We start from the raw sequence: 13,867 nt of genomic DNA on the forward strand, positions 1-13,867 counted from the left end.
AAAAAGTGTATTTCTATTACTGTGTGGGAGATCTCCAACAACGGAGTCTGGGAGAAAGCAAGTGGGACAGATCTGCCCAGTCTCTGAGCAGCGCACGTTTCACAGACAAGCCACAAAGCAGAATGTAAACAACGTTACGCGGTTCAGCACCTTGGACAGCTGCGGGGGGGTGGGTGGTCGGTCGGAACAGCGGTGTTTCGAAGTGGGGGTATCGAAGTGGAGGTGTGTCGGAATGGAGAGCTGTCCCCTGTACAAAGACGACTTAACACCGGCATTCCCCATCCAACTCATGTCCTTTCGATCATGTCTAAAAACAAAAATTTCAAATGTGAGAACAATTGCACAGCTTGCAAAACTGTTGATTGTTGACCACAGCTGCATTGATTCCAGCTTTGGGGAGGTCTGCACAGTGCTGCTACTTTTTTTGACTCTGCCAGTGACTGTGGCATCAGCTGAGCGCTCATTTTCAAAACTGAAGTTAATAAAGTCCTACCTGAGAAACACGATGGGACAGGCCCGCTTATCAGGACTTGCCACACTGTCCATTGAAAACGCCCGTGCCCGCAAGCTGGACCTGAAGGACTTTATTGATGATTTTGCCGAGAAGAAAGCCCAGAGAGTGCCTCTGTAATGTGCTGCTGCTGTCCATGGTACTCAAAGGCCAATAGAAATAAAGCACAGAGCAGAAAAACTGTCTACTTAACAGACTATAGGTACAACAAAGTAGTACTTAAATACTAAAGAATGTAGAGAACAAAAATAAGCACATTGAATATAAGATCAGTTTGTATTGTTTATCATTTGATATTTGTATTGTGATTTGTATTTGAAATGAAATGTAATGTTTGAAATGAACTGTTTGAGACTTGAATTCAAATAGACCTGTTGTTAAAAAAAAGGTCTACATTTTCTGAAATGTTGCACTTGGAGCCTGGTTATCAAGTAGGCTATGTTAATGTTGCCTGCTCTGTTTTACTGTAGGCCTATGCAATTTACATGCACCTGTTAAACAAAGCCATTTCCTGAAATGTTGCACTTTTATCTTGTAGTTATTAAGTAGCTATGTTAATGTTGCCTGCTCTGTTTTATTTATGCAATTTACATGCACCTGTCAAACAAAGCCATTTCCTGAAATGTTGCACTTTTATCTTGCAGCGATTAGCTATGTCTATGTTATCTGCTTTTTTATTGTATATAATTTACATGCCCAGTTTAAAAGAAGAGAGATGTTCAGAACTCGTGACTGCTTACAAAATTAAATAAGGATCTATTGAAATGACGATCAGACACCAAAAGTTGTTTCCTCTTCTTTTTCAGTACCACAGACAGCACAGTTCTCGGACTCGCTCGCTCGCTCGCTCTTCTAGGTGCGTCTGCCCCTAGAAATGCGCAAAACCTAAATATCTCAATAAAAAACAGGTAATGGAAACACCTTCATTTCGAAAAACCTCTCAAATATTGCTAAAACATTTTTATGAATAAAGGAGATCCACTCCACTCATCCACGCTCCACTCGCTCCTGCGCCGAAATGTCCTCTCAAGTCACATAAACCAAACTGGGTGTGTGGACACAGCCACCGTATATTGTTGTCAGCAGCACCTCATCAACGCTGGTTTCTCTTATTTGTGGCTGCAGCCGACAGGTTCACTAGTAAATTGTCCATGATGTTGAGTGTCAGCTGAGTGTCAACTGTCAGCTGAGTGAGAAGAATGAACCAGTTTACTTCCTGTTCAACAACACACAGACCACACAGAGAACAAAGAAAATTATAGCTGCTGCGCAGCGATGGGTCGGGTCCGGGCTACTTTTGGGCAAATTTAGGCAATTCTGAGCAACAAACAGGAGAATAGGAAGACAAGACAGTTGTCCTTATAATGTCCAATTTGCATCAATTGAGGATTGAACCCACAACCTCGGGAACCAAAGACCGTTGTCTATCGCACTGAGCTAATCGACAAGAGGCAGTTCAATAGTGGCTTCACAAATTGAGTAAGCCATTCACTGTCGTGTAGGCAGAAAAAGAAAAATCAGTTTTTGAGGTAAAATAATGATATGTATTTGTCAAACATCTACTATGAGTCTAAGATGTTAGGAGCCTTCGCAGATGGTCCAGTCCAAGCTATTTAAAAAAGCTTGCTGTGATGCCACCATTAGGACAATTGTCTTGTGTTTCGTGTTGAGGACAACTGACATTTTGATCTGTCATCATCATCATCACCCTGGCTGGGTCTTGAACTCACAACCTCTGACACCAAGAATCAGCGCTTAACTCAGTGAGCTAATTATCTGGAAGTGAGACATGGTTTGTGTCTTCTCAAATAGACTCAGGGAGTCAGTGTCCGGGCAGCAGTTGTGAACGCACAAAAATCTGTTAATACATAAAATGCATTTAGACAGCAAAATAGCTTTAGGACATCTGACATTTTGATCTGTCATCATCACCATCACCCTCGCTGGGTCTCGAACTCACAATCTCTGACACGAAGAACCAGCTCTAAACTCGCTGAGCTAATTGGCTGGTAGTGAGACCTGCTGTGTAGCTTCATTTATCCACTCAGGTGAGCCAGTGCCCGGGCAGCTGTTGTGATGAAATGGTCAAAATGTCAATAATTCAGTCATCTAAACAAAAATCTGATAATACATAAATTGCATCTTGACAGCATGGAAATGTTGGTGATTTGTTTTTAATGATAAGTGTTTTGCTTCATAAGAGAAAATATGATGTTTAAAAATTCCACTCTCACATTGGCTGCAGTTGTTCCCATGACAGCAGAATTCAAAATGTTCTAGAAAATTCAGTTTTTGAATTAAAATTCTGATATTTGCTAAACTTCATCAACCATGACTCCAGAATATTGTCATTTTTTTTCAGGAAGTTTGAAAATGTATTTAGCAAGAATTTGATGGTATATGTTTACAGTACTGTTTACAGTCAAACGTTTTCATGCACTGTAGGCTCAGTTTTGTGGAGGACAGTCTGGAGATGCTCTGTAGCAAGTTTGGTGTCAATTGAGCAAAAATTGTGGGAGGAGATACATTTTAAAAGTTTTACAGTTATTGAAAAAAACAGAGTGATGGACTTCATAATTTGTAATGAGTTTAAGTGGACAAAAGTTTCAGCAGTATTGAGGCGACATTGTGGTGAAGTTTCAACACTGTAGCATCTACCGTTGGTTTGGTAGGAATTTTTAAAGTTTTTAAATTTAAACGCTTATTGTGCCCCCCCTAGGAGGGGGGGGCACATGTCCTTGGAGTTGAGTGAATCTGGCATGGGACTGAACCTTTGTGCAAAGTTTGGTGAGTTTTCGCCCATGGGAAGTATGACTTCCTTGGAAGAAGAAAGAAAGAAGAAGAAGAAGAAGAATTCCTAGGAATACAATAGTGTCCCGGCAGCTTAGCTGCCCGGACCCTAACAAGGATGACTTTAAAGTTTGCCTGGCAAGTATCCATGGAGGGACTGAGTGGATTTAAGGACGTCTTGGAAAAAACTGAGCCTCAGAAACTCTGAACTGAACTGAACTGAAACAGACTGAGATCAGACAGATTCAAGAAGGTCTGAAGAAACATGAAGGTAAGATGAAGATGAATGCAAACTTCATTGTAGAAGTTGATGAGGTCTACAGAGACAAAGAGGAGATCTTTGGGGGTATGCGGTGGTTCCTTGGTTGGAGTGGAGCTGTTACCTGTAACATCTGTAAAGAGAACTGTCACCATCCATGTACAACGGCCTGGTATCCCAGAGACTGTGACAAGATACAAAAAGGACGCTGCACTGTTTGTAAAAACAAATGTCCTGTATCAGATCATGTGAAAGAACAAATGATCTATGTGAACAAGACAAGAAAAGTTAAGATGACCCAACAAAACATGAAAGACAAGTATGAAAGGAACCAAACTGAAAGAGTGACGAAGTTGAGTCTCCTGGAGAATCTAGAGGAGGAAATGAAAGATCTGACGGGCGACAAAGATCGGTGTCTTGAAGAGGCCTACCGCCATCTGATCAGACTGGATGAGATGGCCCTGAAGGTGGATTCAGCGTCCATTCATGTCCACTTGGACTTCCTGATTGAGAAGATGAAGGACAAAGGAGACACAGAGAAGATCCAGAAACTGAGGAAGAACAAACGTCGAATGGATGAAAGATGCCTCAGTGGGATATGACAGATTCTCTATCTGATCATTAACTTTAAGACAAGCTGAACCACAGTGTTGTCCTCATAAACAGTCAAAATAAGAAAAAAATACTGAAGGCTGAAAATTAAAAAAAGAGAAAAAGTTAGAATGTAACACAAGCAATACTTGTGTGTAATAATAATGTGTGATGAGATGTTTATCAACTGAACCAGTGTAATCTACTTGTTTCTGTGTTTAAACTTGTCGGCTTGATAAAATGATGCCGAGTACAGCAGCCCCTCCCTCCCTGATGTTAGTCTCCTCTGTGGTGGTTGTTGTTTTATTGATTGTTGCTTTATTGTGATGCTATATCAGTGAAGCAGCCATATTGAAGTGAACTGACTCTGTTGTGTTACTGAACATGAAGTCGTGTCCTGATTGATGCAGTTTTCTGTGAATCCTGAATAAAAGCTGAGCTTGATGAAATGAGTTTGATCAGAGTCTTGACTGGATCATCAGCTGCTTCTTCACTCTGTTGAAGCTTCTGCTCAACTTGATTCAATAAATGTCTGTTAGTCTTTGTTCCTCAAACACTTGGACTTTATTGTGACTGAGCAGAGAAACACACTCCACCATCAGAGCTCATGTTCAGTCCAGCTTCATCACCAACACTCATCCAGTGTGTATCTGCTGGTTTGTGTAGTGACCACCAGGTGGAGCCAACACTACAGGACTGAAGGGCTGATGCTGTGTGGACTGAGCTCACTCTACTGAACTCAGGTCAGTTTCACTTTGTTCAGGAAACAGCCCTGCTCACACTCGTCAACCATCGACTCTCAGCTGCTTCAGCTACACACGCACGCACGCACGCACGCACGCACACACACACACACACACACACACACACAGTGGTTACACACAAACATTCAACTTAGTCTCTACATTTACAGTCAACTTTATATCAGGAGCAGATTAAAACAGCTGGAGCTCATCAAAGTGCTGTCTGTCACTCAAAGTACAACAAATGTATAGAAGAAGAAAAACACCAAGTATAGAAAATACATTGTGTATGTAAAGACACTAAGAAGATCAATATTTGGCAAATATGTCACTGAGCAAATGATGAATGATTATGACTTTTCATTATATAATTAGCATTGCAAACATGAATAGTTTCCCTGATACCTCTAACATTGTGACTGATATGTAAGAGTGTTTGAAAAATCAGTTTAGCTTTAGAGAAATAATGAAAAGTCAGAGTAAAACAAATCAGATGAACGATGTTTTGATGTGATGTGGCGGTATTTTTATATTTCCATGTTTTCCAGGTGATCACTTGAGCTCAACAGGACTGAACAGACTCTAATCAGATCGCTACTCTAGACGGCATCACCCAGACCTCAAGTACTACCGCGAGGAACCTTGGAGTCATTTTTGACCAGGACCTTTCCTTCAGCTCCCACATAAAACACGTGACTAGGACCGCCTTCTTCCATCTGCGCAGTATCACTAAGATTAGGAATATCCTCTCCCAGAGTGATGCTGAGAAACTGGTGCATGCACGAGATGTAGAATGTGTGTTATAGAAGAGAAACACACATTTCAGGACCAATGACTTGTATCCTCAGAACAGAGTCAGACATGTCCTGTGATGGTCAGGTCATATTTAAGTTGAAAATCACAGGGCATGTCTGAGGATACAAGTCAGCAGTGTAAAGCTCCAGCATGATATGGAAATGATGATAAGACAATGTCAAGATTTTTCATTTTATATCATACAAAACACCATGAAGTGTATAAATAAAAAGTATGTGCTTACAAGTAAAATAAAAATATTTAAATTATTAGACGAAAAAGGTGAATTTAATTTCAATCTAGGCCTATTTGAATGTGCGGCCCCCAAGGTGTCTGTTAAGAAAAATTCTGGCCCTTCGACAAATGTATTTGAGTACCCCTGACCTATGGGGACTATGGGGACTTTTGGCCACCACCTACGAGCAGATGGCAGATACCCTATATATACCTATATATATATATAGTATACATGACCTTTTACGACTTGGTTAGGGGGGTACAGGGTTGCAGCCGCCCGCCGCTGCACCCTCCGCTTTACGATTTTCCATTTTTTAAAGTTGAATAACCCCCCTGTTATTTGAAGTAAAAAAAAAACAGTTTCATTGTTGTGGTGCTAAGAAGAAAAAAAGAAACATATCTTACGTTGTGTTAAAGAAAATATGTTTTGTGTTTATGGACAACATATCGTAGTGGGGAGGAAATTATATGTATGAGACTAATGTTTGCATTATGTGAATAGTCACCTGTAGGTGGCGCCTGCGCTCTGTAACTTGTTGAGTTCTGACCTGATCAATAAAGTGAGAAATTTGGATTTAAATACATTTTTGAATTCTCTACTGACACAAATTCCTAGGTAATTAAATTCTTTCACCACCTTTAATGGGAGATCTGTATAGTTAAGTTTAAGAGCTTCTTATTAATTGTGAATAGTTCACTTGTATTTAAAGCAGAAGTAATAATAATAATAATAATAATAATAATAATAATAATAATAATAATAATTCATTAATTTTGTAGAGCGCTTTTACAGTGACCCAAAGATGCTTTACAGATGCAGTATATAAGCAGAATATCTGTGTTAATATAAGTCTTAAATAGTTGTATCTTCCGACAGCAATCACTATTTAAATGATTATTTTATTAGCAAACTAGAAAAAATAAGAGGAAACATGTCTAATCTAAGTAATGATATATCTCACCTATTAATAAGAAATAAAATCATGAATGGAAAAAACCCCAAGTTTAAACTGGAGAATATAAGCACTAACAAGGTAAAGGATTTCCTAAAAAATTGCAAAGACAAACCATCGGGTGTTGATGGCCTTGACAGCAGGCTTCTCAAAATAGCTGTTGATCAGATAGCTCCTGCATTAACCCATATAATTAATTTAAGTTTTATGTGTGGTACATGTCCACAAGCATGGAAGCAGGCGAAAATAATCTCACTGCCAAAAAACAAGAGAATGCCCTTTTCCAGCTCAAATAGCCGTCCTATAAGTTTATTACCAGTATTAGGAAAAATAATGGAAACGATTGTATTTGAACAAATTAATAATTATTTATCTGCTAATAACATTATCTGTAACTCTCAACATGCTTATAGAAGGGCTCACTCCACGGCAACGGCGCTGACTAGCATGTCTGATGATTGGCTTAGAGCAATTGATAACAAAAATATGGTTGGTGTTGTATTTCTGGATTTCTCAGCTGCTTTTGATGTAATTGAGCATCACTTACTACTAACAAAACTGTCCTGCTATGGCTTTGAGCAATCTGCACTTAATTGGTTTTATAGCTATCTATCAAACAGGACACAAACAGTATTTTTTAACGGCAGCTACTCAGAAACCAAAACCACGACATGTGGAGTACCTCAAGGGAGCTGCCTTGGTCCTTTATTATTCAGTATTTTCACAAATGATTTACCGTATGTATTAGAGAAGGCTAACACAGTTATGTATGCGGATGACGCAACCATATATACATCAGCATCTACTAATAATGTATTAGAAACTATTGTGAATAAGGAACTAGAAAGTGTGGCTGAATGGGTTAAAGAAAACAAGCTGGTCCTGAACATATCTAAAACCAAGTGCATGATTGTAGGCTCAAATCATAATATTGATAGAAATCCTGTATTAAATATTAAAATCAAAGATATCACTATAGACCAGGTACATGAGACCAAATTGCTGGGAGTGACAGTTGACAACAAATTATCATGGAAAAAACACATTAATAATATGATTGCAAAGATGGGTAGAGGTATATCAATTCTAAGAAGACATGCAACTTTTATAAATATAAACATCTTGAAAACAGCAATCCAATCGATAATATTATCACATCTTGACTATTGCCCAGCAGTTTGGTCAAATGCCACTGGAGACATGTTAAATAAACTACAATGTATACAGAATAGAGCTGCCCGCACAATACTGAAGTGTGACTACAGGACAAGGATAATTTCTATGCACAAGAAACTTAACTGGTTACTGGTCAAAGACAGACTATTGTACTCACTGTTTGTTGTTATTAGAAATATATCTGTCCTAAAAACACCTGTTATCTTGTTTAAAAACCTCGCTTTTAGTGCAGAGAGTCATAAATATATCACCAGACATGCAGCTGTAGGAAACTTTACATTACCTAAAGCAAGATCTAACGCCATCAAGCGTACGGTGTTGTATAGAGGTATGAAAGAATGGAATTCACTGCCGAAAAATATCAAACTCACCACCAACACAAAGAAATTCAAAATATTAATAAAACAGCATTTATCAAAGTAAGACAACATGGTATATTTATATATGGAGTATATTTCGATGGATATAGGATATGTGTTATTATAATGTATATTCGGTAGAATGAATGTATATACAAGTATGATGTGTGATGTGTAATGATGTATACATATATGATATGTAGAAATGTGGGTAATCGGATTAGTATGTGAACAATTAATATAACGAAGAATGAATGAAGCACAGTTAAGAAATGTAAACACTTATTCTGTTTTTGTTTTGTTAGGTTAAGCATATCGCTCACTTGTTTTTTTTTTGTTTTAAATTTTTATAATGTTTATGTTTTGTGTTTTCAACTGTATATTTGATACTGTTGGACCCCAGGAAGAATAGCTGTGGCGTTGCTGCAGCTAATGGGGATCTTAATAAACAAATAAACAAATAAACTTCTATAGAGTGTTTGGTCTGAAACACGGGTCTGTCAGTCACTCTGCTCTGCTCTGAGCCCAGGAGAAAACTTTCCTTGTATCCTACAACCTCTATCCAATGAGGAGAGAGAACGGCAAAAAGGGGCACAAGCCAATTGCAAGAGATTTAATGGCAATCGCGAAAAGGAGTGGGCTTAGTGGGCCACCCATGTCAAGTCTGACATAAGTGACACATAGGCGGACTCTGGCATTGGTCAACTAACTCCCATGGCAATTTATTACATTATATTCTAAATTTTGCCTACTGATGCTCCTCTACATTCATATACATGCAGTACATTATTATTTAGGTTGTTTATTCTCTATTATTCTCTCTAAATGTCATTAGACGTGCAAAATGTCCATGGCATGGAAGCACAAAGCATCAAAACTGGTTTTAAAGAATGATTGCGTATAAGACACAGGAAGTGTCCTCAGTCCATCACAGCTACAGTGAAAAGTGTTCAGACATTTTATTGAAAGCAGCAATAGGAAACAAAGCAGGAACACAAGTCGGATTCCTCCACCCACGAGTGTGTTTGTTGATGCTGCTCTTACACTCAGCCAGCCATGATGTGCTTGACGAAAGCTGAAAGACACATACAGACATAAGTTGAGTCTCTGATGTACAGCTGTTTGTGTGTATGGTGTTTTATTGAGGATCTATTTACCGTCATAGTTTATACATCCATTACCATCTTCCTGTCCTGCCAGCAGCTTCTCCACTTCTCCCTCCGTCATCCTCTCTCCTGATAACACAAATCACTCAACTAAATGTGCACAGCAGATGAGTGTAACAACATTTTAACTGTTACATCCATGTCTGTGTGTTCCTAGAAGTAGCACTGAGTTCATGATTCAATCATTTCATTCTTCATCGTCACAAAATGAATGACTTTTTTTTATCCATAAAGAACAAACACAAATTAAAGGCTTACCCCCAATTTACACTGGATGCAGAACGGCTCCAGAACGGATACGTTTCTATTTTTGTCAATGTGTGAGTTTATACTGGCTGCAGAACAACTCCAGCATCCGGCAGCCCTCCGTAATGTATAATCAAATCAAATCAAATCAAATCAAACTTTATTTATATAGCACTTTTCATGCATGGACATGCAACCCACGCAGAGCTTCTATTTTTGCCGAACGCCGGAGCACGGCGCATCAATCAGCACAGAGCAGGTTGTGTGAAACAGGAAATCGGGTACAAAATAAAACCCTGGTTGATTTTCGAAATAAAATACTCAGTGTTCACCACAGATCGAGACCCAGGACAGGACTGAGTCGATCTCCTACTCCTGTGGACAAACTGTTGCAATGGCTTTGTGGTTCTCTTCCCGAAGTCTACAGCCGGCGGTATTGCGCGATTATGCGTGAATTTGCAAGATCTCGTGCGTCCTCGCGATTCCCAGTGTCCCACGGAGCCGCACCAGTGTGCATCACAAACACATCCAGTGTGTGTTGGCGGTGTGTGTTGGCGGACGGCAGAGGACGCGGTCGTTCCAGAGCCGCTCGGCATCCGGTGTAAACTGGGGTTTTGGTGCTGATCAATTAAAGCACAAGAAAAATAATTAAAGATAAATTCATTAAATATTTAAATGAGTTATTTTCTGTTAAACATGGACACACTTAAACAATCAGACATAAAGTCACATATGAAACCACGTAGCAGAGAAACACACACACACACACACACACACACACACACACAAACACACACACACACACACACACACACACACACACACACACACACACACACACACACACACACTAGTGTTTCTCATACCAAGTGTGACCAGGACGTGTCTCAGCTCTGCTCCCATCACTGTCCCGTTTCCTTCTTTATCAAAGACTCTGAGGCCCTCGACAAAGTCCTCGTATGTCCCCTGTTAACACACACAGTTGAAAATGATTGTTTTAACAATAATGACATTAGTAACTTCTGACCTGTGCAGATGAAAATGTTTATCTCACTTTGTCTTTGGACTGAGACACATGTTGCAGCATCGGCAGGAAGGTCTCAAAGTCCACCAGGTTCCTGTCCATGTCTGTCCAACACAAAGACACACAACAACACTGTGACACAGGGTTAGGGTTGTTGTCTCTCACTCTCTCTGTGTTTCCACAGATCCACCGGAGCTCCATCTCTCTGCACCAGCCGCCACCTGCATCCCCCCCCCCTCCCCCGCTGTTAGACTGGCCTCCCCTCTCTTCCTGCCATCCAGTCCTCCCATTAAGCTGGTCTGTCCTCCCTTCCTATGAACCAGTCTGCCATCCAGTCCTCCATTAAGCTGGTCTGTCCTCCCTTCCTATGAACCAGTCTGCCATCCAGTCCTCCCATTAAGCTGGTCTGTCCTCCCTTCCTATGAACCAGTCTGCCATCCAGTCCTCCCATTAAGCTGGTCTGTCCTCTATGAACCAGTCTGCCATCCAGTCCTCCCATTAAGCTGGTCTGTCCTCCCTTCCTATGAACCAGTCTGCCATCCAGTCCTCCATTAAGCTGGTCTGTCCTCTCTTCCTATGAACCAGTCTGCCATCCAGTCCTCCCATTAAGCTGGTCTGTCCTCTCTTCCTATGAACCAGTCTGCCATCCAGTCCTCCATTAAGCTGGTCTGTCCTCTATGAACCAGTCTGCCATCCAGTCCTCCATTAAGCTGGTCTGTCCTCTATGAACCAGTCTGCCATCCAGTCCTCCATTAAGCTGGTCTGTCCTCTCTTCCTATGAACCAGTCTGCCATCCAGTCCTCCATTAAGCTGGTCTGTCCTCCCTTCCTATGAACCAGTCTGCCATCCAGTCCTCCCATTAAGCTGGCCTCCCCTCTCTTCCTATGAACCAGTCTGCCATCCAGTCCTCCATTACTGTAAGCTAGTCTGCCCTCCCTGCCTCCCTTGCCTACCAGCAGCTTCCTCTTCAGCCGTTGTTAACATTTCCATGTTTCTCACATTCTCTGTTGTAAACTGTTTTCTTGTCTGTAACAACTTCTCTGTCCCGTCTGTCCGTCCTGGGTGATGATCCCTCCTCTGTTGCTCACCCTGAGGTTTCTCCTGGTTTTCCCTGTTAAAAGGGTTTTCCATGGAGTTTTTCCTCAGTGGATGTGAGGGTCTAAGGACAGAGGATGTTGTTATGATGGGATGTAAAGCCCCTTGAGACAAACTGGTGGTAACATCGGGCTATACTAATAAAATTGCCTTGCCTTGTATCAGTAGTGTGTACCATCAGTGTGTACCATCAGTGTGTATCAGTAGTGTGTACTATCAGTGTGTATCAGTAGTGTGTACCATCAGTGTGTATCAGTAGTGTGTACCATCAGTGTGTATCATCAGTGTGTACCATCAGTGTGTACCATCAGTGTATATCATCAGTGTGTACCAGTAGTGTGTACCATCAGTGTGTACCATCAGTGTGTACCTTCAGCTTTAGGGCGTCCTAACACCCTCAGCACCTCGGCGTTGGTGGGGTTCTGTCCCAGCGCTCTCATCACGTCTCCACACTGACTGAAGGAGATCTTCATCTGGTTGTTGTTGTCAAACAGCTGGAAGGCTTCTTTAAACTCTGCACACACACACACACACACACACACACACACACAATGTTACATGACTATGTGTGTGTGTGTGTGTGTGTGTGTGTGTTTGTATGTGCGCTTCACCTTCAATCTGATCAGCGTTGAAGTCGATCTGAGAACAAGAAGAGAAACGACTGGTCATGAATCAGACAGAGAGAAAGAGGTAGAGAGAGAGAGTGAGAGAGAGAGAGACAGAGAGAGAGAGAGAGAGAGAGGTAGAAAGAGAGAGAGAGAGAGAGAGACAGAGAGAGAGAGAGAGAGAGTTGCAGCGTTGTCAGTTAAACGTGTCACTTCCTGTCGCCGCAGTAGAAGAAAAGTTAAAACTATTTATAGAACAGAAACTACATGTGTTCAAGTGAATTTCTGCTTCAACTCATGTCTGCACATGTTTTGCATTTTCTTATCAATTTATTCTAATACTTTACATATTATTAAACTTTATTCTAATAATTCCATGAACATTAGTTATTTTGTCATTAAATCTTGTTAATTTGAAAACTGAATGAAACAGAGAGAGACCTTGATGCTGTGTGGGTCGAAGTCGGCTTCTCTGGCAGGTTCTGCTTCTGGAGGAAGTTTCCCCGTTTCCTTCTTCTGCTCTGAGTTTGTCTGTTTCTTTGGGGCCATGATGAAAAACCCCGAGTGGAGCCAGATGATGAAGTGAGAGAAGAGGAAGAGGAGTGGACAGATTCCTGTGTGAGACACTTTAAATACTGCGTGAATATATTTATATTTATATATCAGCTCCTTTTATGGTCAGAGAGTTCACTAATGAAGATTCACCTCAAGAGACAAACTGCAAATAGATCTGAAGTCGATTCCACAACTCTCTGAGGCAGGGGGGGGGGGGGGCGGAGGGTGCTTAAGCACCTGCCCCTTTGCTCCTTGATGCCCAAAGTGCCCTTTTGTCGGTGCTATGTTTTTTTTTCTTTTTTTTGCGTGTGTGTTAGTGTGAAGGCCTGTCAGTAGCCCTTCAAGAATAACATTTAACAAATAATTATAATATTTTTTCATTTATTTCTAAATGAAATGACCTGGCTCCCCTTGGTCACATCATGCACCAAGACGTGCCCCGCCGTGCCCCGACCTGCCCCGCCGTGCCCCCCGTTGCATTTACGCTATGAAACGGGAGTAGTGATGGACTGGCCATAGGGGGATGTGTCGGACCGAGGTGACTGCGACCGCTGCGTGAAGATGCTGTCCTGCTGATGTGATCAAGATAGAAGTCAGTTGGGACCAGCTGTTTTACCGCCAGCAACCTCTTAAAGACAGTAGTCACTTTATAACATTATGACTGATAGCTCACCTGGTAAAACAGCTACCTTCGTAAGCAGAACCATTTTCTAGTATGGGTTCGAATCTCAGCATCGCCGGTACATTTAGTTTATATATAGT

General features: G+C 41.0%; 1 protein-coding gene across 1 annotated transcript; it reads right to left on the reverse strand.

Moving 5' to 3' along the window:
• Positions 1-9,102: 9,102 nt before the first annotated feature.
• Positions 9,103-13,114, reverse strand: LOC146959820 (myosin light polypeptide 6-like). Its single transcript, XM_085772878.1, has 7 exons — positions 12,992-13,114; positions 12,557-12,584; positions 12,316-12,459; positions 10,881-10,954; positions 10,693-10,792; positions 9,572-9,649; positions 9,103-9,489 (listed from the first exon to the last, which is right to left on the reverse strand). The coding sequence occupies exons 1-7, from the start codon at positions 13,097-13,099 to the stop codon at positions 9,461-9,463; spliced, it is 561 nt and encodes a 186-aa protein (XP_085629004.1). The 5' UTR covers positions 13,100-13,114; the 3' UTR covers positions 9,103-9,460.
• Positions 13,115-13,867: the final 753 nt, after the last annotated feature.

Source organism: Trachurus japonicus, unplaced genomic scaffold, assembly GCF_045865225.1.
Source record: "Trachurus japonicus isolate A0001 unplaced genomic scaffold, Traja_1.0 AP031020.1".
Taxonomy (NCBI): Eukaryota; Metazoa; Chordata; class Actinopteri; order Carangiformes; family Carangidae; genus Trachurus; species Trachurus japonicus.

Bases quoted from the DNA above. Each gene is read 5' to 3' on its own strand.
- LOC146959820 (XM_085772878.1), bottom strand. From the start codon at position 13,099: ATGGCCCCAAAGAAACAGACAAACTCAGAGCAGAAGAAGGAAACGGGG. The intron at 12,460-12,556 runs GTGAAGCGCACA...GTGTGTGTGCAG, and splicing joins CAACGCTGATCAGATTGAAG to AGTTTAAAGAAGCCTTCCAG. The intron at 10,793-10,880 runs GTGAGATAAACA...GTGTGTTAACAG, and splicing joins TGTCTCAGTCCAAAGACAAA to GGGACATACGAGGACTTTGT.